This window comes from Durio zibethinus, chromosome 4, assembly GCF_047325235.1.
Source record: "Durio zibethinus cultivar Kanyao isolate XHJ-2024 chromosome 4, ASM4732523v1, whole genome shotgun sequence".
Lineage (NCBI taxonomy): Eukaryota > Viridiplantae > Streptophyta > Magnoliopsida > Malvales > Malvaceae > Durio > Durio zibethinus.
In genome coordinates this window covers 6,061,831-6,089,802 of record NC_143165.1, presented here as the reverse complement: position 1 = coordinate 6,089,802, position 27,972 = coordinate 6,061,831, and the positions used below count along the sequence as shown (strand labels likewise).

General features: G+C 36.4%; 1 protein-coding gene across 3 annotated transcripts; it reads left to right on the top strand.

Annotated features, from left to right (window-relative positions):
* The first annotated feature begins 1,266 nt into the window (after window positions 1-1,266).
* LOC111287055 (uncharacterized) lies at window positions 1,267-27,968 on the top strand. Of its 3 annotated transcripts, none has more exons than XM_089759266.1 (51): window positions 1,267-1,517; window positions 2,377-2,674; window positions 2,800-3,028; window positions 3,177-3,516; window positions 3,632-3,745; window positions 3,862-3,990; window positions 4,073-4,255; window positions 4,354-4,548; window positions 4,826-4,963; window positions 5,053-5,175; window positions 5,271-5,524; window positions 5,823-5,926; window positions 10,440-10,534; window positions 10,663-10,899; window positions 11,438-11,626; window positions 11,703-11,784; window positions 11,904-11,971; window positions 12,754-12,899; window positions 13,047-13,155; window positions 13,248-13,394; window positions 13,658-13,705; window positions 13,785-13,913; window positions 14,045-14,284; window positions 18,745-18,876; window positions 18,976-19,061; window positions 19,153-19,258; window positions 19,797-19,892; window positions 20,002-20,154; window positions 20,604-20,777; window positions 20,884-21,098; window positions 21,182-21,317; window positions 21,402-21,527; window positions 21,976-22,020; window positions 22,271-22,348; window positions 22,449-22,565; window positions 22,991-23,117; window positions 23,188-23,288; window positions 23,391-23,528; window positions 23,610-23,693; window positions 24,390-24,536; window positions 24,628-24,759; window positions 24,868-24,915; window positions 24,999-25,145; window positions 25,218-25,279; window positions 25,856-26,009; window positions 26,094-26,285; window positions 26,364-26,468; window positions 26,693-26,827; window positions 26,969-27,205; window positions 27,302-27,403; window positions 27,490-27,968. In XM_089759266.1, the coding sequence occupies exons 1-51, from the start codon at window positions 1,419-1,421 to the stop codon at window positions 27,637-27,639; spliced, it is 7,221 nt and encodes a 2,406-aa protein (XP_089615392.1). In that variant the 5' UTR covers window positions 1,267-1,418; the 3' UTR covers window positions 27,640-27,968. The 3 variants fall into 3 exon arrangements, with proteins under 3 accessions (XP_089615392.1, XP_022732983.2, XP_089615393.1); XM_022877248.2 differs by having other exon boundaries at window positions 18,745-18,885; XM_089759267.1 differs by lacking the exon at window positions 18,745-18,876.
* Window positions 27,969-27,972: the final 4 nt, after the last annotated feature.

The following is a 27,972-nucleotide window of genomic DNA, read 5'->3' as shown; positions in this document are numbered from 1 at the left end:
TAATAATTTATCTTAAACAATCAAATACGATACATCTTATTATAATATGAGAAATTAAACAATTTATCTATCTCAAATTAAAAAAAAAACTATTTTCAATGAATAGCAAATTATGCCCGTACAATTCCGAGCACATGGTTACAGCATTTCCCAAAAAAATTCGAATTTTAGTTCGGATGGATATAGATTTGACCATTTATATTATCATTTTGTATAAATTATTATATTTATATAAAATTTTACATAAAAATAGCGTGTTTATTAGAAAATATAAAATAAGTTTAGAAACTGAGAAACTGCCTACAATTATTACAGAACCATACTTTTCAGAACCAGAAATCCCAAGCCAGAAATCCCAAGCCAACAGCAGCACCACTTGAGATCAATGGATGTGAAGCTGCAATGTTAATCCCCTCTGCAACAAAAATGTCAAACATCAAAAGTCAAAACCTTTAAAACTGAAAAATAATGGTCTCTCAGATACAAACAGAATGTACAAGCATTCATAGGTCATGGAACAGACCTTTAACAGCAAGCTGTGAACTGACATCTTTAAGTGAATTATAGAAATTAAAACAAACAAATAAATAAATAAATTTCCAGTTCTTCTAATTTTGGGCTTAAGAATAAACAAAATAATGGATTTGAGAATCGTACAATGGTTTGATCAAAATGAGTAGAGGAAAATGCGCCAGCGGAGGCGGTGGCGGTGGCGGTGATGTTAATCAGGGTTTGGGTTATCTTCGCGTGATTCAGGTACCGTTGCCATGGGGGAAGGTGATCGTTTTGCTATCTCAGGAACCTTCGCAAATGGGCAAGTTTTCTTTGAGGTTGCCATGACTGGAATGCTCCACTTTGGACTCGAAGGATCCGATTATTGTTCGGGTCAAAATGACCCGCTTCAATTGGATCATCGGTCTCCCTTCTTCTTTTTATTTATTTCTAATATAAAGCTTGCTCCACTGCGTAATCGATCCATGGAGTGGCTTGTTCAAGAGCTTTCGATTCGCTTTTGGAAGGGAAATCGCTGGCGGCGGCGATGGTGAATTAGGGTTTGGGTTATCTTCGGGTGATTCAGATACCTTTGCCATGGGGGAAGGTGATCGTTTTGGTGTCTCAGGAAGTCTTGTTTGAGGCTGCCATGACTGGAATGCTCCACTTAGGACTTGAAGGATCCAAGTGTTGTTCGGGTCAAAATAACCCGCTTCAATAGGATCCACCGTCTCCCCTTCTTTCTATTTATTTCTAATAAATGCCCTATTTTCTACTTTTCTCGAGAGTTCTCTTCAGTTCCCAAGCTTCAAGTTCCCATCCCCAACGCATCACCGCAATCTCTCTCACTCTCTCTCGCTTTCTTCTTTCAGTGTCTTACACTGGCGCTTTCCACCGAAAACCCTCGCGATCCACCGCCCCTGACCATGCTCGACCTTTCCTCGACAGTCGCTTCTCACGTTCGATTCCTGCTCCAGTCCTTGACGGAATTCAACGCCGACGCCGTTTTCCGAGAGCTCTGCCAGGTTTCGTCTTTCTCTATCAACATTTCCATTCTCACATATGTTAATTTGGTGTTTTTTATGTTGTATTTCAAAAGATTTGTCTGTTCACTTAAAAAAACCTAAAATTAATCAAACGTTAACGTTAGATTTGGTGTATGTTTATACAATTAGATTGAGTTTGTTCTCGTTGTAACTCATTGCTTGATCACGCTGTAAGTCGTCTTTATTCAATTTGTTCGCTTGGTACCACTAAGATACTGGAAGGTTGAAATTGAGCTGCCTTGGACCTCACAATGATACAGTGACACACACACGAACAGAATAAAAGACACAAAAGTGATACGGTTTAAAATTTTTGTAATAATTATATGTGTTTAACAAAACAAAAAAAAAATGTTGACACAAATCGTGACATGCAATTTCGGTGTAAAATACTGTATAAATACATGAATTTCAGTATTTTATGCGATATAAATATACGAATCGCCAAGTCTGGCTAACTCAAAGGCGAGGTTTTCTGTCGATTTTTCTTAAAAAAAACCCTTGAATGCTGTTAATAAAATTCGTTGCTAATAATTTTATAAACAATTGGGGAATCACATTGCTGGTGCTACTTTTTTTTCCTAAATAAATTTAGATTTAAAAGTTCATGAGCTACAAAATATTTTTATTACTCTTATCAAGTCAAGCAAGCCTGTTTCCACTGTGTTAGTATTGCAGCATATGTAACAATGAAATGAATTTATCAAGATTTATGAACTTCTCTTAGGGTGTAAAAAGAGATATTCAGCAGGTTGGGATGGGGGCTTTTGTTTGATTCTTTTCAATTTAACGCAATTTTCCAGATAACATATTGATATTGCCTGTTTATTCTTGGTAGTTCATTGAATATGGAATTGAGGGAAGCATTCTGGTGCTGCAAACTTGCTTGGGTTGCTTGAATTTTCACACAACAGACACGAAGAACTTGCAGTCTGAACAAGTTGTAGCATCAATTTTTAGACATGCCATGGACAAGCCAAATTTTTATACTGTCTTCTGTCAGTCACTAAGAAATGTGGATATCAGTGAGGATTTCCTGGAGAATTTCTCAAAAGTGATGCAGTTATCGGTGTCTGAAAAAATTGGCATTGGTCTTTCTTTGTCTGATTCAGAAAATGCTGACACAAGAATGTGTGGTAAGTTGCATAGTTTGAATGGGCATTGGTTGCTAAATGGATGTACTCTTGAATGATTAGTTTCAGTTAGGTTCTTTGACACTGTTGATCAGAATGATTAAAGTGAAGCTTTTGCATCTTTCTAGGGAAAAATTTTTGTATGGCTCAGATTGAGGAATTGCACTCCAATCCAGCCCCTTTTGATTCTTCTGAGCAAATTCAGAATATTGTTATGTTCCTCCAGTGCTGCGACACCCTTTCCAAGCATGTAGATTCCTTTATGCAGATGTTATCTCTAGTTCAAGCAAAAGATGTTGCACATTTTGTTTTGACTCCAATACTTTCTGATGAATTCCATGAGGCTAATTTCTTAAGGTGCTGATTTTTGCATATCAGACTCTTTGCTCTTCTCCTTTAAACCTGCAGTTAATCATGCAAGCTTTCATTGTCATGTAGGTCTGTTCATTTTTTTAAAATCATGTTGTGATAACTCTTTTTTTTGTTCCCTTTCTTTTCTCTCCAGGAATATGAAATTCTTCAATGAATCTGGAGAAGATGATTTTGATGCTCTTTTAGCAGAAATGGAGAAGGAAATGAGCATGGGAGATATCATTAAGGAACTAGGTTATGGATGCACCGTTGATGCGGCACACTGCCAAGATATTTTATCTCTTTGCTTACCACTGACAGAGATGACTATATCTAGAATACTTGGCATGATTTCCTACACCTATGTTGGGCTTGAAGACAACCAAACCACATTTTCAACATTTAGCCAGGCCCTAGGTTGTAGCACTTCATCTGATTTACCTCCATTGAACTCCTGGAACATTGATGTTCTTATAAAAACTATAAAGCAACTTGTGAGTTATACTTTTTTTTTTTGCTTTCTGTAATTTTTATTGTCTTTCAATTTACTAATTGCTCTTTGTAGAAGAAACATATTTTCTTTATTTTTATAATGCATGCTGAATACAGGCTCCTGGTACGAACTGGATTCAAGTTATTGAAAACCTGGATCACGAGGGGTTCTACATTCCTAACGAGGCAGCATTCTCCTTTTTCATGTCTGTATATCGACATGCATGTCAGGTATTATTGATTTCATTTTAGCATGTGTCTAGTTGCATAATTGTTGTATTGCTTTAGTTTTTTCCTTTTTAATAATTATTTTTCATTTGTTTAATGAATCTGTGGAAGTTGTGCAGGAACAATTCCCTCTCCATGCCATTTGTGGATCTGTGTGGAAGAATATTGAAGGTCAGCTATCGTTTCTAAAGTATGCTGTATCAGCAGCTCCAGAAGTATTTACCTTTGCCCATTCTTTGAGGCAGCTGGTAAGAGCTATGCAAATGTGGGCTTGTCTTTTCTTCTTCTTGTCACCATATTTGTGGTAAGAATAATGAATTAATCTTGCAGGCCTATATGGATGCAGTGCATGGTCACCTTGGAAATGAAAATCATGCCTGGTTGTGTCTTGACCTCTTAGATGTGCTGTGTCAACTGGCTGAAAGGGGTCACACTAGTTTCATTCGATCAATGCTCGAGTATCCCTTAAAACACTGCCCTGAAGTTCTGCTTCTTGGGATGGCACATGTTAATGTACATGTCCACCATGTCTCATATGTGATAATGCTGTGTGATGTTTCTTTTTCGCATCTTTAACTTTTGTTTAATAAATTTTGCATTTATGCTTGCAGACAACTTATAATCTCCTCCAGCATGATGTGACTTCCTCTGTTTTTCCAATGATAATTAAAAATGCTCTGGGTGCTGGTATAGTGCTTCAACTTTGGCATGTGAACACTAACCTTCTCTTGAGGGGATTTGTAGAAGTACACAACACTGAGCCAGACAGCATGATTAGAATTTTGGAAATTTGTCAAGAGTTAAAGGTAAATTTAAATTTTCATTGATGTTTCTTTCCTTCTGCATCACATTGTGAGACAAGCATTGATGCTGCATCAGACTGCTGATTACGTCACAATCTTCCTCCTCCTCCTCCTCTCTCTCTCTCTCTATCTATCTATCTATCTATCTATCTATCTACTTTTAAGTTCTCTTCAATAGCGATTTCATTTGGTTAGAGAAACTGCTTCAAGACTTTGTTTGTATGTTATATTATATTTTCTACTTTTGGTAATTTCTCTTATTTCTTATTTGTTTTTGCAGATTCTAGAATCAGTTTTGGAGATGATACCTTTTCCTTCCGGCATTAGATTAGCTGTCCTTGCTTCCAGGAAGGAGGCTATAGATTTTGAGAAGTGGTTGAGTAGTAGCCTGAATACGTATAAAGATTTTTTCTTTGAGGTAACATTGAGTCGTCCACGAGTCTAAATGATTACTAATGCTAATTTGGTCATAAGAATGTTTGGGCTGACATGCACGGTGCATTTCAGGAGTGCCTAAAGTTCCTGAAGGAGATACAATTCGGTGGATCGCAAGAGTTTTCTGCCAAAACTTTTCATCATACTACTGCTGTTTTAAATCTTTATTTGGAAGCTAGTTCTACCTTTTTCAAGGTTCTATTTTTACTAATTGGTTCTTCTTGTGATCCACATTTGATATGTTTTTATTTGGAATCCAACTGCTGTCCCTTTGTGTTTTTCCTATGCAGGTCCTTAAAGCTAATACTGGGGTGATAACCTCTACTCAGCTTATTGAGGAAATGGAAAGGTTGCATTCTACAATTATGGATTCTAATCCAAAGCTGCAAAATGGTGGGGCTACGGATTCCTCAACCTCTGATGGATATGAAGATGATATTGAGGCTGAAGCAAACTCTTACTTTCATCAAATGTTTTCTGGTCAGTTGACCATTGATGCGATGGTTAAAATGCTTGCACGATACAAGGAATCTTCTGGAAGAAGGTATGTTATTGCTTCAGTTTCATTCTTAGAATTCCTTCATTGTTCAACATATTTTCTTAGCTTTGATTGCATATTCTCTTGTCTATGGATATTCTTGATAGCATATGTAATTGTTTCAATTTCCATGCATCCAGCTGATTTGTTTTTTATGTTTTTTGTGTAGTAAGGAAGGTATTTGTGTCTTTTTATTCCACATTCTATGTCTGGTTTTACATTTTTTATCATTTGAAAACTTGGCTTTAACAAGAAATTTCATGTTTAAGACATGATGGTTTGATGGGCTCTTTAATACTGACAGGGAGCAATTGATATTTGAGTGCATGATTGCGAATCTGTTTGAAGGATACCGATTTTTCCCGAAGTATCCCGAAAGACAGCTCAAAATTGCTGCAGTTCTATTTGGTGAGCCAAGGCTGATACATTAGCTATTTATAAAATTTTGTCACTGCTTGAGTTGCATAGCAGTTGTAGTGTTCAAATTCTGCAATCACTTTTGTCTCTCTTTGGGGTGTGCTTAGTGAATTCCTTATGTATGTACTCCATTTTGATGAATCTGGATAAATGTGTTTAAAAGATGGGTTCACTTTTCTAATTGACATTTTTTTATGTCATGGTTGTGGATAATTTTCTGGCTCTTTTATCAAGCTCCAGTTCAAGACCCACTTTCTTTTTAAACTTATTGTGGAAAAACTAAGAAATAAATCAGTGTGGAAACTGAATGTATATTGAAAAACTGCTCATCAAGAATTATACAAGAACCTTTGGTTTATACACAACTAACTAGGGGTTAAACTAGGAAACTAAATCTTCTTAAAAAACTAATCCTATAATTGAGAGATTGTCTATCCTAATTTTTTGTCCTTAATTCTAGGGATACGAATACTTAATTCTAGTGATACAAATATAAATATACAGATTACAAGATTACAACTAGCTGTAAATAAGTGTTTTCCCACACTCCCTTTCAAGCAGGTGAATAGGTGTTCCATTCCCAGCTTGGAAATAATTTCTTGAAATGTTGCACTGCCGAGACCTTTAGTCAACACATCTGCAAGTTGACCCTTGGTTGATACATAAGGTGTACAAATCAACCCACTATCTAGTTTCTCCTTTATGAAATGTTTTGTTCTGTCATGTTGCACAGGATTGTGTGCAATGCTTATTGCAGACTTCTTATCACAGTAGAGTCTCATTGGTCAATCCCACTTGATCTTCAAGTCTTCTAGGATAATCTTTAACCATGGTAGTTCACAAATTCCTTGAGCTATTGCTTTGAACTCTGTTTCAACACTTGATCATGCCACCACATTCTGTTTTTTACTCCTCCAAGTCACAAGATTACCACCTAAGAAAGTGCAGTAGCCTGAGGTGGATCTTCTATCAGTTACTGAACCTGCATAATCAACATCTGTATATGCTTCTAGAACTAACCCCGAATTTCATTTGAATAAGATACCTCTCCCAAGATTGGCCTTCAAATAGTGCAATATACGGTAGACAGCCTGTAGGTGCACTTTTTTAGGACTATGCATAAATTGACTTACTACACTCACAGCATATGCTACATCAGGTCTAGTATGTGAAAGATAAATGAGTCTTCCAACTAATCTTTGGTACATCTCTCTATTTACAGTAGCATCTTCATTAGCTTCTCCAATTTTTTAATTAGGATCTATAGGGGTATTTGTAGGTTTACATACGAGTTTTCCAGTTTCCTTCAGAAGATCCATCATATATTTCTGTTGTGAGATGAAGATACCATGCCGTGAGTGAGCTACTTCAATTCCTAGGAAGTACTTCAATCTCCCTAGCTCTTTTATCTCAAATTCTCTAGCCAAACACTGTTTTAGAGATTCTTTCTCTTTTTCATCATCTCCAGTTACAATTATATCATCAACATACACTAATAGAACTGTAACTCTCCCTGAATCAGAGTGCTTGATAAATAATGTGTGATCTCCTTGACTCTGTTTATATTCCATTGCTAGCATCATTTTGGCAAATCTCTCGAACCAAGCCCTAGGAGACTGTTTAAGGCCATATAAAGCCTTTTTTAGCCCGCATACTTTGTTTGCTTCTAGATGACCTCCAAATCTCGGTGGAACCTTCATATATATTTCTTTTTCCAAATCACCATGTAGAAAAGCATTCTTTACTTCAAATTGTTGAAGCTGCCAATTGTAATTTGCAGCCAATGATAACAAAATTCTAACTGTATTTATCTTGGCAACTGGAGCGAAGGTTTCCTGATAATCCACTCCATAGGTTTGAGTATAGCCCTTAGCCATTAACCTGGCTTTATACCTTTCAACAGTACCATCTGCTTTGTATTTTACAGTGAAAACCCATTTACACCCACTGGATTTTTTCCTTCAGGCAACTCTACCAGTTCCTATGTCTTATTTTTCTCTAAGGCCTCTATTTTTATTTCCATGGCTTGCCTTCATTTCTCACTGGATAATGCCTCGGATAATGTAGTTGGAACAGAAATAGTGTTTAGGCTCACAAGAAAATTTTTGTGGGATGGGGAGAATTTTTCAAATGACACAAAATTATAGATTGGGTATAGTGGACGTTTAGTACATTCTCTGGGTCCTTTCCTAATGGCAATAGGCAAATCATAATCACTAGTTATAGTTTTAAGAGATTCATGCTTATTTTGAGAAACAGAGTCAAAAACTGTAGTTACCTCATTTCCAGAGTTAGGATCGGGTTCTTGGACTGGCATTGGTTTAAGATCTGGAACTTTCTTTCTTGAGTGCACCTGTAATTCCTTCATAGAATCAAAAATAACATTATCCTTTTTCACATCTTTTGTATTTGGAATGGGTTCAGACTCAAATTCAGTGTTTGACTTAGATTCAGCAGAAACAGGTTTCGATTCAGAAGAATTAATGGGTGTAAATGTTGAAGAAAGGGACAAATCAAGCAAAAAGAAATCTTTATCCTTATCTTCCATGAATGAAGTCTTCCTCTGAAGATAAGGTTGAGTAAAAAATGGTTTACTTTATTCAAAAGTGACATCTGCAGACACATAGAATTTTTTGGTAAGAGGATGATAGCATTTATATCCTTTTTGAGTTGAAGAATACCCCACAAAAATACACTTAATCGCTCTTGGATCCAATTTTTCTCTATTATGAATGTGAACATGAACAAATGATGTACAACCAAATATCCTAGGTGTGAGATTGTTTGTGGTATTAAGGTTGGGATAAAATTGTGAGAGTAGTTCCATAGGAGTTTTAAATCTCAAAACCCTTAAAGGTAACCTATTTAATATGTGTGGCAATGAGAACAGCTTCTCCTCAGTAAAATTTAGGTACATTTGCTTGAAAAAGAAAGGCTCGGGTTGTGGCTAGTAAATTGCTGTTTTTCCTCTCTGGCACTCCATTCTGTTGTGGAGTATTAACACAAGATGACTCATGGATAATCCCTTTTTTTTGGAAATAGGTAGATAGACTCTGGTTGAAGTAGTCTCTTGTATTATCAGACCTAAATCTCTTGATTCTCACTCCAAATTGATTTTGGATCATGTTTTGAAAGATTAAAAACACACCATTCACATTTGATTTGGATTTAAGTAAAAAAACCCAAGAGACTTTGGTACAATCATCAATGAATGAAACAAATCATCTCGCACCAGAAATATTAAGAATTGTAGAGGGACCCTAAATGTCACTATGAATCAAGTAAAAGGGAGTAGAACTTCTTTTGTTACTGATTGGAAAAGACACACGTCTATGCTATGCAAGTTCGCAAACATCGCAATGAAAATCTTCGATATTTAATCCTTTGAACAAAGAAGGAAACATGTTTCTCAAGGTTCCAAAAGAAGGATGTCCAAGACGAAAATGATAAAGCCAGATTTTGTCTTTGTTGGAAGATTTTTAAGAAAGAAATGACAAAGGTAAACTATTCTTGATATTACTTGTGTTATTTAATGTCTCAAGATAGTATAGTCCATCATTCTCCTTAGCAAGTCCAATTATCTTTCCCGAACTCTGGTCCTGAAATTCACAATAAGCGGGATAAAAAGTTGTTTTGCAATTCATATCTCTGGTAAGTTTTTGTATAGATATCAGATTAGTAGACAATCTAGGAACATGAAGAACATTTTTGAGAACAAACGAGGGATTAACTTGAACATCTCTTAATCTTGCCACTGTGGTAAGTGAGCCATCTGCAACAACAATTTTCTTATTACTAGGACACAGGTTATATGTACTAAACTTTTGTGAGGAATGTGTCATGTGGTCTGTGGCTCCTGAGTCAATGACCCAAGAACTCGTAATAGGCTTAGCCGAGACATTTAATCCATGAGAACCGGAAGCTTTACCTGAATTAGAAACCTTACCCAACGAACATACCACAATAGGCTTTTCAAGGATTTTCAATAAGTTTCTCAGCTTTTCAATCTCTTCCCTGTCGAACTCTCCTTGTTTCTGAGACATCTGTAGTATTCCAGTGATTTTCCCAGTTAACATTTCCTCAAATTGGGTGGTATTGATATCTTTCTTAGAAAGGGTTCAGCAATGAAGGGCTAAAAAAGTCAGCAATGAAGGCTGAAAATTTTGCTTCCCAAGAAGAGCCTAAAGCACTGATACCATGTGGAAAAACTAAGAAATAAATCAGTGTGAAAACTGAATGTATATTGAAAAACTGCTCATCAAGAATTATACAAGAACCTTAGGTCTATACACAACTAACTAGGGGTTAAACTAGGAAACTAAATTTTCCTAAAAAACTAATCCTATAATTGAGAGATTCTCTATCCTAATTTTTTGTCCTTAATTCTGGGGATGCAAATACTTAATTCTAGGGATACAAATATAAATATACAGATTACAAGATTACAGCTAGCTGTAAATAAGTGTTTTCCCACACTTATGTCATGCTTTTGAACATTTTTCAGGCTCTGTTATCAAGCAGCAACTTGTAACTCACCTCACCCTTGGAATTGCCTTGCGTGGTGTTCTAGATGCATTGCGTAAACCTGCAGATTCAAAAGTTGGTGTTATTTCTAAGCAATAGTCTTTTTCTTCTATTTCTTCATTGGTGTGTTGCTCATGATGGTGTAAAAGAATTCTTTAATTAGTGTTATTAATGAATTGTTGATGGCCTGTCTGCATGTATAGATGTTTTTGTTTGGAACCAAGGCCTTGGAGCAGTTTGTGGATCAACTGATTGAGTGGCCACAGTATTGCAACCATATTTTACAGATATCACACCTACGTGCCACTCATTCGGAGCTTGTTGCTTTCATTGAACAAGCTCTTGCCAGGATTTCATCGGGGCACTTGGAGTCAGATGGGATCAACAATCCTTCTGTTCATCACCAACTTTCCTCTCAAGTGATCCTAGGAAATGGGGAGGTAAGATCATGGTTTTTTTTTTTTTTTTCATGTGATAAAGTTTAGATTTGCGAATAACAGTGTCACAATAAATATTACCTTTGCCAAAATATATAAATAAATATTACCATGTTTTGCTGCCTTTGAATGATAACCCAATTTGGTTTCCATCTAAGAGTTTTCAGTAGAATATGATGGCAATGGCATGATATTAAGATGGCATCATACAGGAATCGAGCTGTTAAACAAGTTGATTCTTTCCCTTTGTAGTTTGCACTGAAGATCATTCTCTTGAGATCCATGCCTAAAAATGTCCACACTAAAAAAGACATGCTTTTGATTTGATGCTGCCAAACTAAAAAATAAAAGAAGTACAATCCATCTGGCTGGAGAAGTAAAAAATGATAAATAATCTGTACCTTGGTGATGATCTGATACCATAGTGTTTGGATTTTCCAGTTATAGAATTATCCTTGATTTCTGATAAATGGTTTTTTATTTAATCTATGCAATCTTAGTTATTTTTGTCTTGTTTTCTGAAATTGACTCACCATTGCAGTTAAATAGCTCTAGCCTTGCTCAGTCTGGGCCACAACTTTCTTCTCCATTTCAGCTTCAAAGACATGATAGTTCTCTTGATGACCGTAATAAAGCCCCTGCTATATCATCCAATGATGTGAAACCTCTTCTGTCTTCTGTAGGGCAGCCTTCAGCTGCTCCCTTGAGTGATTCTTCTGGCTTTCAGAAAGTATGCCTGCTGACTTCTTGTTTGTGATTCATGTGGATTTTTGTTCTCTAGAACTAATATTATTGTTAAATTGCAGCTGCAGAGTGCAGTCAGTAGTTCGTCTATGCTGTCTTCTTCCCCTGGTTTTGTTCGTCCTTCTCGAGGAGTTACTTCTACTAGTAATAATTTTCCATAGCTTCTATGGGATGTTTCATTTACAGTTTTCCATAAAACATTGATATCTTTACTTGCTTACACAACAATCCTTTTTTTTTTTTTGTTTTGTTTTTTAATACAGGATTTGGCTCTGCTTTGAACATTGAAACACTAGTTGCCGCTGCTGAGAGAAGAGAGACGCCTATAGAGGTATTTAATGAACCTTTATCTGTCTTCCATTCAAATTGTTATTGGAAATTTGTTTTAATATTTTCTTGATCATAGTTTTTCATTTTATGTGTCTGCAATGAACAGCTTGGAAACAATTAAAAATGTCGTATTTATAGATGATGTAGCTATCTAACTATTGGTAATTTGGCCTTGAGCTTGTGCTGATTTGAGAGAAAGGGATTAGGATAGGCTACGATGAAGATGCCAAAAACATTTAACTCATGGTTGCAATCTGAGTTGGTTGATAGAATTGTTGGGTTTTGGACCATTGATGTGATGCTACCCATCTCAAGGTTACATAGTTTGAAGGTGAAAGAGAATGTGAGCAAATGGGTGGAAAGGGAGGAGGTTAGGCATCTCTCCTCTAACTTGTTTGGGAGTGGAGTTTTTGCAAGTAATGAGTTCATGTGACATTATCATTTTACCCTGGTTTAAAGTCATTGCTAAAATAGTTTTTGAGTGATAAATAAGGGATGACAATCTAGAACTTTTAACGTGGAATATTTGTCTCTCCAATACTCCCAAGCGGCGCATTTAGAAAGTGACCATTTAAGGGGATTTGGTTCACCAAACCCCCTCCCTTGCTTTCAAAAACTCCCAAATAAGATAGAGTAAACCCTTTACACTGTTCTTGTTCCCTTCTGTCAAACACACTATTAATCCGCCCAATGATGATGATGGGGATGTTGAGTTTTGCTTTATTGAAAATGTCACCTTGCTTTGGAACCTAATCCTTCTGTTACTTTGTATTCTATTTGCAGGCTCCCACCTCTGAGATTCAGGACAAGATATCATTTATAATTAATAATATTTCAGCTGCAAATATTGAAGCTAAAGGAAAAGAGTTCACTGAAATATTGAAAGATCTGTACTGTCCCTGGTTTGCACAGTATATGGTTATGAAAAGGTCAAACTTGGATACTCTTCTTTCGCATATGTTCATGCCTCTTTCTGCATGGCATGCAATTGATTATTCAACTGACTGCTGTATTTCATTATATTTCCTGCTGATTTTTGTACCACTAAATTAACTTAATCATGTATTTTATTGCAGAGCAAGCATTGAACCAAATTTTCATGATTTATATTTGAAGTTCCTTGATAAAGTTAACTCAAAGGCTTTGAATAAGGAGATTATCCAAGCTACATATGAGAACTGCACGGTTTCTCTCATTTAAGTAATTTAGCTATGCATTAAGATTTGTTTGACCAAATAGCAGAAAAAAATAATTATTATCCCATATATTATTCTTAGGTTTTATTGGGATCAGAGCTTATAAAATCAAGCTCAGAAGAGCGGTCATTGCTAAAAAATTTGGGTAGTTGGCTTGGGAAGTTAACAATTGGCCAGAATCAAGTTTTGAGGGCTCGTGAAATAGATCCCAAATCTCTGATTATAGAGGTACTTGTTTCTTATGTTTAAACTTTTAGTTGATTATATGCCATAAAGTTTCAGTCATTCATATGTCCATCAAGGACTATCTGGTCTATTCCAAATCTCTGATTATAGTGGTACTTGTTTCTTAAGTTTAAAATTTTAGTTGATTATATGCCATTAGGTTTCAGTCATTCATATGTCCATCAAGGACCAACCAGTGTATTCATTGTCCATATGTTATTTTGAATTTATCCTTATTTATTTTGATCTATTTATGCCCTTTACAGGCGTATGAGAAGGGGTTAATGATTGCAGTTATCCCATTTACTTCAAAGGTATGATTATTTTTATGATTAGCTTGTTTTCTTGTTCGAACTTAAGTTGAGAATTTTAAAAAATCTGTTATTTTTGCAGATTCTTGAGCCATGTCAAAGCAGTCTGGCGTATCAACCACCTAATCCCTGGACGATGGGCATTCTGGCATTACTAGCAGAGATTTATTCAATGCCAAACCTGAAAATGAATCTCAAATTTGACATAGAGGTTTTTACGTTTTTTAAGTATACATATGAAGACAAGGTCCTTTTTGTCCTCATTATTGTAGCTTTCCTTACCGAAGCTTGGTATTCTATTAATTTATCTGCCTACTGTGTTTTTCTTTTTCGGTGATTTAGGTTCTATTCAAGAACCTTAGTGTGGATATGAAGGACATTACACCAACTTCTCTTCTCAAAGATCGTAAAAGAGAACTGGAGGGGAATCCGGATTTTTCTAATAAAGATGTTGGAGCACCCCAACCCCAAATGGTTGCAGAAGTTAAATCAGGAATAATTTCGTCACTTAATCATGTCGAACTACCTCTTGAGGTTGCCACTCCACCAAATTCTGGAGGCCACACACATTTACTATCTCAGGTTTGCTTTTTTTCAATTGTTTATGTGGAAAAACTAAGAAATAAATCTGTGTGAAAAGGTAAGAGGAAAAACTGAATGTATATTGAAAAATTGCTCTTTAAGAATTATACAAGAACCTTAGGTTTATACAACTAAATAGGGGTTAAACTAGGAAACTAAATCTTCCTAAAAACTGATCCTATAATTGAGGGATTGTCTATCCTAATTTTTTGTCCTTAATTCTAGGGATACAAATACTTAATTCTAGAGATACAAATATAAATACATAGATTACAAGATTACAACCAGCTGTAAATAAATGTTTTCCCACACTCCCCCTTAAATTGGTGAATAGGTGTTTTTCATTCGTAGCTTGGAAATAATTTCTTGAAATGTTGCACCGCTGAGACCTTTAGTCAACACATCTGCAAGTTGACCTTTGATTGATACATAAGGTGTACAAATCAACTCACTGTCTAGTTTTTCCTTTATAAAATGCCAGTCTACTTTAATGTGTTTTGTTCTGTCATGTTGCACAGGATTGTGCGCAATACTTATTGCAGACTTGTTATCACAGTAGAGTCTCATTGGTCAATCCCACTTGATCTTCAAGTCTTCTAGGATAATCTTTAACCATGGTAGTTCACAAATTCCTTGAGCTATTGCTTTGAACTCTGTTTCAACACTTAATCTTGCCACCACATTCTGTTTTTTACTCCTCCAAGTCACAAGATTACCACCTAAGAAAGTGCAGTAGCCTGAGGTGGATCTTCTATCAGTTACTGAACCTGCATAATCAACATCTGTATATGCTTCTAGAACTAACCCCGAATTTCATTTGAATAAAATACCTCTCCCAGGATTGGCCTTCAAATAGTGCAATATACGGTAGACAGCCTGTAGGTGCACTTTTTTAGGACTATGCATAAATTGACTTACTACACTCACAGCATATGCTACATCAGGTCTAGTATGTGAGAGATAAATGAGTCTTCCAACTAATCTTTGGTACATCTCTCTATTTACAGTAGCATCTTCATTAGCTTATCCAATTTTTTAATTAGGATCTATAGGGGTATTTGTAGGTTTACATACGAGTTTTCCAGTTTCCTTCAGAAGATCCATCACATATTTCTGTTGTGAGATGAAGATACCATGCCGTGAGTGAGCTACTTCAATTCCTAGGAAGTACTTCAATCTCCCTAGCTCTTTTATCTTAAATTCTTTAGCCAAGCGCTGTTTTAGGGATTCTCTCTCTTTATCATCATCTTTAGTTACGATTATATCAACATACACTAATAGAATTGTGACTCTCCCTGAATCAGAGTGCTTGATAAACAATGTGTGATCTCTTTGACTCTGTTTATATCCCGTTGCTAGTATCACTTTGGCAAATCTCCCAAACCAAGCCCTAGGAGACTGTTTAAGGCCATATAAATCCTTTTTCAGCTTGCATACTTTGTTTGCTTCTAGATGACCTTAAAATCCCGATGGAACCTTCATATATATTTCTTCTTCCAAATCACCATGTAGAAAAGCATTCTTTACATCAAATTGTTGAAGTTGCCAATTGTAATTTGCAGCCAATGATAACAAAATTCTAACTGTATTCATCTTGGCAACCGGAGCAAAGGTTTCTTGATAATCCACTCCATAGGTTTAAGTGTAGCTCTTAGCCACTAACTTGGCTTTATACCTTTCAACAGTATCATTCACCTTGTATTTTACAATGAAAACCCATTTACACCCCACTGAATTTTTTCCTTTAGGCAACTCTACCAGTTCCCATGTCTTATTTTTCTCTAAGGCCTCCATTTCTGTTTTCATGGCTTGTCTTCATTTCTCACTGGATAATGCCTCGGATAATGTAGTTTGAATAGAAATGATGTTTAGGCTCACAAGAAAATTTTTGTGGGATGGTGAGAATTTTTCAAATGACACAAAATTAGAGATTGGGTATAGTGGATACTTAGTACATTCTCTGGTTCCTTTTCTAATGGTAATAGGCAGATCATAATCATTAGTTATAGTTTTAGGAGATTCATGCTCATTTTGAGAAACAGAGTGAAAAACTGTAGTTATCTCATTTCCAGAGTTAGGATCAAGTTCTTGGACTGACACTGGTTCAGGCTCTGAAACTTTCGTTCTTGAGTACACCTGTAATTCCTTCATAGAATTAAGAACAATTTTATCCTTTTTCACATTTTCTATATTTGGAATGGGTTCAGACTCAAATTTAGTGTTTGATTTGGGCTCAGCAGACATAGGTTTCGACTCAAAAGAATTAGTGGGTGAAAATGTTGAAGAAGGGGACAAAGACAAATCAAGCAAAAAGAAGTCTTTATCCTTATCTTCCATGAATGAAGTCTCCTCTTGAAGATAAGGTTGTGTAAAAAATGGTTTATTTTCTTCAAAAGTGACATCTGCAGACACATAGAATTTTTTGGTAGGAGGATGATAGCACTTATACCCTTTCTGAGTTGATGAATACCCCACAAAGATATACTTAATTGCTCTTGGATCCAACTTTCCCCTATTATGACTGTGAACATGAACAAATGATGTACAACCTAATATCTTAGGTGTGAGGTTGTTTATGGTATTAAAGTTGGGATAGAATTGTGACAATAGTTTCATAGGAGTTTTAAATCCTAAAACCCTTGAAGGTAACCTATTTATAATGTGTGTGGCAGTGAGAACAGCTTCCCCCAGTTAAATTTAGGTACATTTGCTTGAAAAAGAAAGGCTCGGGTTGTGGCTAGTAAATGATTGTTTTTCCTCGCTGTCACTCTATTCTGTTGTGGAGTATTAACACAAGATGACTCATGGATAATCTCCTCCTTTTGGAAATAAGTGGATAGACTCTAGTTGAAATAGTCTCTAGCATTATCAGACCTAAATCTCTTGATTCTCACTCCAAATTGATTCTGGATCATGTTTTGGAAGCTAAAAAACACACTATTCCCATCTGATTTGGATTTAAGTAAACAAACCCAACAGACCTTGGTACAATCATCTATGAATGAAATAAACCATCTTGCATCAGAAATATTAGGAATTGTAGAGGGACCCCAAATGTCATTATGAATCAAGTAAAAGGGAGTAGAACTTCTTTTGTTACTAATTGGAAAAGACACACGTTTGTGCTTTGCAAGTGCACAAAATCACAATGAAAATCTTCGACATTTAATCATTTGAACAAAGAAGGAAGCATGTTTCTGAAAGTTCCAAATGAAGGATGTGCAAAAGGAAAATAATAAAGTCAGATTTTGTCTTTAATGAAAGATTTTTCAGAAAGAAATGACAAAGGTAAACTATTCTTGATATTACTTGTGTTATTTAATGTCTCAAGATAGTATAGTCCATCATTCTCTTTAGCAAGTCCAATCCTCTTCCCCGAACTCTGGTCCTGAAATTCACAATAAGAGGGATAAAAAGTCACTTTGCAATTCATATCTTTGGTAAGTTTTTGTATAGATATCAGATTAGTAGACAATCCAGGAACATGAAGAACATTTTTTAGAACAAACGAGGGATTAACTTGAACATCTCCTAATCCTGTCACTGTAGTAAGTGAACCATCTGCAACAACAATTTTCTTATTACTAGGACACAGGGTATATGTACTAAATTTCTGTGAGGAATGTGTCATATGGTCTGTGGCTCCTGAGTCAATGACCCAAGAACTCGTAATAGGCTTAACCGAGAAATTTAATTCATGAGAACCGGAAGCTTTACCTGAACTAGAGACCTTACCCAAGGAACATACCACAGTAGGCTTTTCAAGGGTTTTCAATAGGTTTCTCAACTTTTCAATCTCTTCTTTGTCGAACTCTTCTTGTTTCCGAGACATCTGTAGTACTCTGATGATTTTTTCAGTTGACGCTTCCTCAAATTGGGTAGTAGTGATATCTTTCTTTGAACTAAAACAAGTCTTAAGATATAACCAGAAATGACTCTTAGCAATGAAGGCTAAAGAAGGGAAAAATAGAATGGCTATGAAGGCCCTAACGGGGTTTGACAATGAAGGTCTAAACCGGGTTCGGCAATGAAGGCCTAAAATAGAAGTCAGCATTGAAGGCTGAAAATTTTGCTTCCCAAGAAGAGCTTAAAGCTCTGATACCATGTGGAAAAACTAAGAAATAAATCTGTGTGAAAAAGTAAGAGGAAAAACTGAATGTATATTGAAAAACTGCTCATTAAGAATTATATAAGAATCTTAGGTTTATATACAACTAAATAGAGGTTAAACTAGAAAACTAAATCTTCCTAAAAATTGATCCTATAATTGAGGGATTGTCTATCTTAATGTTTAATCCTTAATTCTAGGGATACAAATATTTAATTCTCGAGATACAAATATAAATACATTTATTACAAGATTACAACTAGCTGTAAATAAATGTTTTCCCACAGTTTATAATTTCTGTTAGCAGTTAATTACATGTGTTTTAATATGTTATTTCTTGGAGTTGTTTTAGTATACCGGTCCCTTGCATCTTTCTTTTGGTGCATTGATGGAGGATGAAAAACTAGCAGCTCTAGGCATGTCTGATCAGTTTCCTTCTGCCCAAGGGCTAATTCAAGCCACTCCATCACAGTCACCTTTTTCTGTTAGTCAGGTCCAATCATTTTTGTTTTCATTCTTCAACGTTCTAAGAATTTTTAACTTTTTTAATTATTTAGATTCTTGGTCCTTGTCTTCTTCGCAGCTTTCCACGCCAATACCTAACATTGGAACTCATGTTATTATCAATCAGAAGCTCAGCGCTCTAGGCTTGCACTTGCATTTTCGGAGGTTTGATGTCATTGCCATATTAAATGTTTCCTGCTTGTTGTATAAATTGCTTGGTGCCTTGGTGATGAACTCTGCATATAACGTGTTGCAGGGTGGTTCCAATTGCAATGGATAGAGCTATCAAAGAGATTGTAGCTGGTATTGTTCAGCGTAGTGTTTCTATAGCAACTCAAACAACAAAGGAGCTTGTTTTAAAGGTCTGAAAAGTCAACTCAATAAAGCTTTAAATCCAACTACTTGATTGATGGCAATACTTTTGAAAATTTTGCTTTACTGGTTTGCTCCTCGATAATGTTTTGTTTCTTGAATTATTGCCCGTGTTAATGCTTTTCTTGTGGCACTTTTAACTTGATTCAATTCATTTTCTTAGGGCAACAAGATGACTGTCCGGTTATCTTTTCTTGTGGCATTTATTTTGGCTCATTTTCAAAAATTGTATTTGTTACTACTGTTCTGTATTTTCTGTTGTTGTTCTTGTTAGAGTTCAATATTGATTCTCCTGTTCTTCTATTTATAGCTTCTATTTCTTCTCACAATCATTGGATAGGTTTTCTTTCAAGTTTCTGTTTGTATGGTTTAGAAATGTAGCCTGCTAGTTTTTACTGGGTAACATAGGCAGCTTCCTGAAAATGCCTGGGAATCATCTTGAATGATTACCAGTTTACAACCATCTTTTGAACCAGCCATTCAATCACTATTCTTAGTTTGATGTCACTTTAATTAAATGCAATGTAGGATTATGCTATGGAATCAGATGAGACACGGATCTATAATGCAGCACACTTGATGGTTGCAAGTTTGGCTGGAAGTCTAGCGCACATAACATGCAAGGTTTTATCTCACATCAAGCTTCTCTTGATATCTTTTTTCCTTTTTTCTAAGTATTCCATACCTTATCATCTTTATCTTATAGTTTTAGTCTCACTTTGTGGTGTTCTAGGAACCTTTACGTGGCTCTATATCAAGTCAGCTGAGGAATTCACTTCAGGGTCTGAATGCTGGGAGTGATCTTCTAGAACAAGCTGTTCAGCTTGTTAATAATGATAACCTTGATCTTGGCTGCGCAGTCATTGAACAGGCGGCTACTGATAAGGTCAGATTGTTGCCTTTTATCTATAGAGTATTCTGTGCATGCATGTTCATTGAGCAAGGCATCACTGATAGGCTTGATCTGGTTTTCACGGATTGATTCTTAAGTTTTTTTTATTTTTTTTAATCTTAATGAATCTCATGGATTAGGTTCATAAGTAGGGTGCTTTCTTGACTTTTAATTCCCCAACGAAAAGAATGTTTCTCATGCAAAACTTAAAGTTGCTATGGACTTTGTCTAATGTACTATTATATTCAGATTTGGGTGTCTAGGCTTTCATCTTCATGGTAATGCATGGTTCATATGGGAGTTTTGCCTGCATGGATGAAGGTTTTATTCTGCATAGTGGCGGGCTTTTATTAGGGAAAAAGTATTTAGTGAATTGATTGGACTGATCTTCTATTCTTCCTGGTTCTAACTTTATTTTTTTTCCCCTTGACTTTAATATATAGGCAATACAAACCATTGATGGAGAAATAGCTAATCAACTTGCTTTAAGAAGGAAGCATAGGGATCCTGCATTTTTTGATCCAAGCATGTATGGACAAGGTTCTATGGGTGTTGTGCCTGGGGCTCTTCGACCTAAAGCAGGTCACTTGTCTCTGTCTCAGCAGCGAGTTTATGAGGTATTCATGTGATCAACCATTTGAACGGGGATTGCTTTGGTTTTGAGAAGAAAGGCACTGAGAGTTGCTCCTTCCTCTCTTGTTTTTCCTCCTCCTTATCTTGTAGGATTTTGTTCGCCTTCCTTGGCAAAATCAGTCTGGCCAGAGCTCTCATTCTATGTCTGTCAGTCCTTCAAGCTTATCTGGTGATACTGGTCTAACTAGCACAGTTTGTTCAACATCAGGGCAAGTTGCCCCTGGTTACACATGTGGCCCAGGAAACTTGGGACAATTGGATGTTGCTTCTGAGGCAATTGAATCTACGTCAGCTGCTCTTTTGAGGTGTTTCATTTTAAATGCTACTTTGGTCTCTTTGATTTTTTCTGGTTTTCATGCTGATTTGTTTGAAAATCGTTTTGTTCCAGTGCTTCCTCAGTTCATATTGGCTCAGCAGCTGATCTTACCCAGCAGACTACTGAAAATGATCCCCTCAATGCTTCATTCCTGTCAACAACTTCAGTCCCTGAGTTACATTCAGTGGATGCCACTGATTCTGTAAAAGTGAGAAACTTATATATGCATGAATTTTTGTAGTGGTAGAGACTCATGCTGTTTTATTGACACATGCTCCCGACTTGTTGCTAGGAATTGGGATCTACGTCACAGCCTTTATCTTCACCTGCCGCCACAGAGCATCTTGGGAGTAGCACCTCAGAGACTTCACTGAGCACTAGGGATGCATTGGATAAATATCAGATTGTTGCTCAGAAGGTTGAATATAACTCCTTTTTTATGCATTCTTTCTTGCCCTACTTATTCCTTTATCTTTTTGGTCTGGGAGAATTTGGTCAGATCAATGGATGACTCTGGTGTCTGACCAGCACAAGCAAGATGTATATGTCACGGTGGATAAGATGCCACCTCACAATCTTCTTCTGCCTTTGTTTATATTCATTTGATTGCTTAATTTTTGTCGGAGATATAATATTATCTACAATGATCTTAATGGTTGTAACTTTGCAACTATTGGTTCTCCTCTCAAGACTGGCATACAACAGGAAACATAGTTTTCACATAGGGGAGTAGGAAGGAGATTCCTCAGCTACAGAGTTCCCATTCCTCTTATTCTTGTGTTCTGACTACTTGAGTTGGACTTTTAGCTGTTAAACACTAAAATCTTTTCAAAATATGTTTCTGACTCTCTTTGTCAAATGTTCAGTTGGAAACTTTGGTGACCAGTGATGGCAGAGAAGCGGACATTCAGGTATTTTAACCTTCTTCGCCTTTTATGTGCTGCAGTTCTATATTATTATTTTTTATATCAATGTCATAAATAGCCTTTTGTGTACCTTGTTACCTCCATGAATCTGTCTCTTCTGCTTTCTTTTTCCTCCTCTGCACATCCTTTTGTTGGTAGAAATAAGTTATTATTTCCAGAAATGAAATTTCATTTTTGTTTGGTTATATTGTTTGAACAAAGTTTTATTATTTAAATTTTGACACTTTTGTTTTAGGGAGTGATCTCTGAGGTACCTGAAATCATACTCAGATGCATAAGTCGGGATGAGGCTGCACTGGCTGTGGCTCAAAAGGTGTAATACCAATTGTGGGGCAAAACTTTTATTTGTTGGTTACTTTTTTCTGTTGAGAAATGGTTCTCATCCTTGATTCTGTTTCTCGATGCATATACAGGTTTTCAAGGGCTTATATGAGAATACATCGAACAGTCTTCATGTTAGTGCCCATCTTGCTATTCTGGCTGCTGTCCGTGATGTTTGCAAGCTTGCTGTTAAGGAGCTTACTAGTTGGGTATGCTCTGGTCCACATTCTTGTCTTTCAAAGAGGTTTTGACCTTGGACGCTTGTTTTCCTTGGTGTATAGTAACAGCCATTTTACATTTTTACCTGCTAATTTTAGCTGTGAAATCCATTAGCTCCATTGCTTTGGATTCTAAACTTGTTACCGGTTTTATTTGTGAAGTGTAAAAGAGAATTGCTATAAAAGTTATTACACTCTTGATGCTTCTATTTGAAAGAACTCATTATCTAAAAGTGGTTGTTAGGACTTTATCTAGATGGGTGATATGATGTTTCCTAACTAAGTTTTGCTAGATATGTTATTCTGCATTTGTGGCTTTTTGCTTAACCTCTCTTTGGTTTGTTCTGTTTCAGTAGCTACATATATCTGGAATTGACTTCTCCATCTGTGTTGATTTTTCAACTCTTCTCTTGCAGGTGATGTATTCAGACGAGGAGCGAAAGTTCAACAAAGATATCACCGTTGGCCTTATTCGAAGTGAATTGCTGAACCTTGCTGAGTACAATGTTCTTATGGCAAAACTTATTGATGGGGGAAGGAATAGTAAGTATAAGGAATTTGCCTTTTGCTTAAGTTAATTCACATGACTTAGCTAATCAAGTTAAATGTACAGAAGCTGCAATGGAATTTGCAATGTCGCTTCTTCAAACTTTGGTCACTGATGAATCTAGAGTCATCTCAGAACTCCACAATCTTGTTGATGCACTGGCAAAGGTTGGTCTTATCCTTTTCTTTGCTCTCTCTCTCTCTTTCTTTTCTTTCACTTCTTCCCTTGAATTTTTTTGGTATTGACTCTTAACTGTTATGAACGTGCAGGTTGCTTCTAAACCTGGATCTCCTGAATCATTGCAACAGTTGATTGAGATGGTCAGAAATCCATCTGCTAGTATGGCTGCTTTATCCAGTGCAACTGTTGGAAAGGAGGATAAGGCTAGGCAATCTAGAGACAAAAAGGTCACTGGCTCATCCATGGTATTGCTTTATTCTTAAACATGCTAATATTTCTTCTGACCTGAAATCCTTCTTCTGAAACAGACACCTGGTCAAGCACCAGCTAACAGAGAAGATAATAATAATATAGAGGCTCTAGAACCAGATCCTGCTGGCTTCAAGGAACAGGTGATTATTTGTTTCAAAATCAAAGAAGTCATTGCTTGAATGCTTTGTGCATATTGTAGATTTCACTTCTAATCTACAATGGAGTTAAAAATATCATATTGGTTGGAGTGAAAATTTTAGGATGAGTTAAGGTTATTTAAAAAAATGGTGTCATGGGTATAACCTAAACCTAGTGGTGTCATTTCTTGAATAAAAGAAAATTGCCAAAGTATACGCCAATGAGACTGCAACCATGTCAAAACAAAACTAAGCAATCTTTGGCCCATCTTCTGCCACTGTGATTGGTGTACGCATATTATTGTTGCCCAAAAGTATGGTCTGACAATGTGTCACAATTACAGAGGTTGAATGTTTTTCTAATAGGATAGGCTCATTTAAGTTTTCAATTACCCCTCGCTTCCTGTTGCATATATGCCTTATATTTATATTTGACTTTTTCGTTCTCCTCATCTATCATCCACAAGCAAATTTGCTTATGCACCAATGTGTGAAAGTGCTGATGCAAGTATTCCTTCCTGCACTAGTCATATTGTTTTTAGTTTAATCATTTATCTTCTCTCTGGCTCTCTCTCTTTCCTTTTTGATGTGCCCTCTGTCTCCCCCATCCTGCCCTTCCTCATTTCTCCTGCATGACTAGGAAACGTGGGAATATTATGTAATTCTTATTTGTTAATTTTCTTTCGAAAAATTGTGCAGGTTTCCATGCTGTTTTCAGAATGGTACCAGATATGTGAGCATCCAGCTGCAAATGATGAACCTTGTAATCATTACATTGTACAATTGCGTCAAAAAGGACTGCTTAAAGGGGATAACATGACAGAACGCTTTTTCTGCATTATCACGGTGAATCTCTCCCTCCCTCCCCTTTTGTTATATATAAATTCACAAGAGAGCTCAGGAGATTGAACTCATTTTTTGTTTTTACTTCATATAGGAGCTTTCTGTTGCGCATTGCCTATCTTCTGAGGTCATGATTCCCAGCACATTGCAATCACCTCAGCAAGTGCAGACTATTTCTTTCCTTGCTATTGATATTTATGCAAAACTTGTGCTGTCAATTCTTAAGGTCTCATTTCATCCTTTGTTCATTTTATCAATATGATCTACTTCTCATTTTAAACCTAATCTTGCAAAATGCTTGGATTTTTTTTTTTTTTTTGGGAAATTTCTTTAGTATTGCCCAGTGGAACAGGGATCAAGTAAACTCTTTCTTATGTCCAAGGTGAATATCATTTACCCTTCATTTTGCATGTCTTTTTATTTTGTTTTCCAAGAATATTTAATGATATTTATGGTGCTTAGCAGCTTTTGATCGTGACTGTGAGATTTATTCAAAAAGATGCAGAGGATAAGAAAACATCTTTTAATCCAAGACCATATTTCAGATTATTCATCAACTGGCTGTTAGATCTTGGTTCCTTGGACCCTATTGCTGATGGTGCAAGTTTTCAGGTATGATTCATTTGCATATGCCCATTGACATTGCTGCCAGTGAATAACTAATCTTCATTGTGTTTGTTGCAGATTTTGACAGCCTTTGCCAATGCATTTCATGCTCTGCAGCCCCTTAAAGTTCCTGCCTTCAGGTAAGAACTGTGAGTTTGTTGGGTTTTGAACCTATGTAGGAATTGCTTTTAGATTGTGCTGTCTCCTCTTGAAAAGCATAATTTATGATGCAATTTTGAGTCTTGAGTAAAAAATTTTCCTTGCAAAGGATTGGTTTATTTTGGATCATATTCTTATTATCTTGATTTAAGTCCTGAGTGGGCACTTGTAATAAGTTGCCTTACCTTATACTAGAGTTTATGATAAATGGCATTTTGGGTTAAATTACCTGGTATCTATGTTTTGCAACCATAAAAGGGCTGCTGTAACACACTTAAATGAGTGCTTATGTGGTACTGTTTTATTTCTCATGCATCATCCAGTGTAACAAAACTATCTAATGTCCAAGAACCGAATCACCTGGATACTTTTATTCTCTTTCCTAGCTTTTTATTAATGTTTTAAGGAGTAGACATTGCATCCAGTAGAAAGAAGTTGGAAGAGCGATAACTGGTTGTTGAGCATCATATCTTGGCATGCACATTTACTACCTGGAAGGTGCAATTCATAAGTCCTATTTATTCTACTTATGTTCATTGTTCGCTGTGCTGTTATAGCTTTGCATGGCTAGAGCTGGTCAGTCACAGGAGTTTCATGCTGAAATTGCTCACTGGGAATACTCAGAAGGGTTGGCCCTATATCCAACGCTTGCTGGTGGACTTGCTTCAGTTCTTGGAGCCGTTTTTGAGGAATGCTGAGCTTGGAGTGCCGGTTTGCCTCTTTCTAATGACTGATTTTATTATTTGTTTCCATTGTAAATGGTCCCACTTATTCTTTCTTGTGTTATCCATATAGGTTCATTTTCTATATAAAGGCACACTAAGGGTACTGCTGGTTCTGCTTCATGACTTTCCTGAGTTCCTATGTGATTATCATTTCACCTTCTGTGATATGATTCCTCCGAGCTGCATACAGATGAGGAATATTATCCTTAGTGCATTTCCACGCAATATGAGGCTACCAGATCCATCTACTCCGAACTTGAAGGTGTCAATCGATCATGCTTGATCTTTTTTTTCAGATTGTTTAATCATGAAATTAATTCTTTAATCACTTGGCATGCAGATTGATTTGCTTCCAGAAATCAGAGAACCCCCTCGAATCCTCTCCGAAGTTGCTGCTGCTCTTAAAGCAAAACAGATGAAGGCTGATGTAGATGAGTATCTCAAGGTAGTCAAATTCACTCTTAATTGTGTTGTTTCTTTCTCATATGTAAAATTTTCGGTCCTCTTCATTGTTTACTTCAACCGACTTTTCTCATCTAACATTTTCAGAAGTGAAAATTGGTGTTTCTTGCATTACTTTTCACCGAAATTTTTTTGTTCTTGTCAATGATCCTTGTATGTAACCTTCTTAAATTATTTGCTCAAAATTGTCTGAAAATTTATCTGCAGACGAGGCCACAAGGATCTTCATTTCTAACTGAACTAAAACGAAGACTGCTTCTTTCACCAAGTGAGGCAGCATCTGCTGGTACGCGTTATAGTGTACCATTAATCAACTCGCTAGTGCTTTATGTCGGAATGCAGGTATTCTACACTTTCTTCTTCTACTTTTCTAGATGTTATCTTTCACAATTTTTAGTCTGATGGACACTTTTTCTCTTCTTCTGTTAACTAGAATAAGGTTTTCTTTATGTTTAATGAATTCCTGTGGCAAATTGCTTTCAGGCCATTCAGCAACTGCAGTCAAGAGTACCTCATGCACAGTCAACAGCAAACACTGTTCCAATGACCGTGTTCTTGGTTAGTGCTGCCTTGGATATATTCCTGAATCTAATAGGGGACCTAGATACCGAGGGTCGTTATCTTTTTCTTAATGCAATTGCTAACCAATTGCGGTATCCCAACAACCATACACATTACTTCTCCTTCATCTTACTATACTTATTTGCCGAAGCAAATCAGGTGAGAATTTTCATTTTGATGGTACTCACATTATTATCCATTGCATTTCCGCTGCTCATTTCAAGATCGACGAGAATGCACTGTTGCTTTTTACAGGAAATCATCCAAGAGCAAATTACAAGAGTTATGTTGGAACGGCTAATTGTTAACAAACCTCATCCATGGGGTCTCCTCATTACCTTCATTGAGCTCATAAAGGTAAAATTAGTTTTCAATGTTACCTTAATTTTTTTAGTTCTCGGGTCGCGGATATGCCTTTGAGGTTGTTCATATTTATATTTCAGAACCCAAGATACAACTTCTGGAATAGATCATTCATAAGGTGTGCACCTGAGATTGAAAAGCTCTTCAAAACTGTTGCGAGATCATGCGGCGACCTGAAACCTGTGAACGACAGCATGGTTTCTGGTTGGGTATCGGACAACGCACACTGAGTGAATTTTTTTGGTTTTTTTGGGTTACCATCGGGGTTCGATCTTAGAAATCTTCAGCTCTGGAGCTAGTTCGAACTCGAAACCTTTAGCCTTGGAGCCGAGTCCCAGGCCACTCAGTATGTTTTAATGTATCATGTAATGGAGCTCTAATTTTAAAATCTCCATTTGTAGTCTGTAATTTATTGTTTTTTGTCCTTGTATTCTGTATCAGACCAGTTAAAACTTACTCGAGATTACTGCTGTTCTATTTTGTTATTTGTAAATGCCCGTGACTGGAAGTGCATCGTAGAAAGCGGTTGATTATTCTATGTACAAAATGTTAATTAACACCCC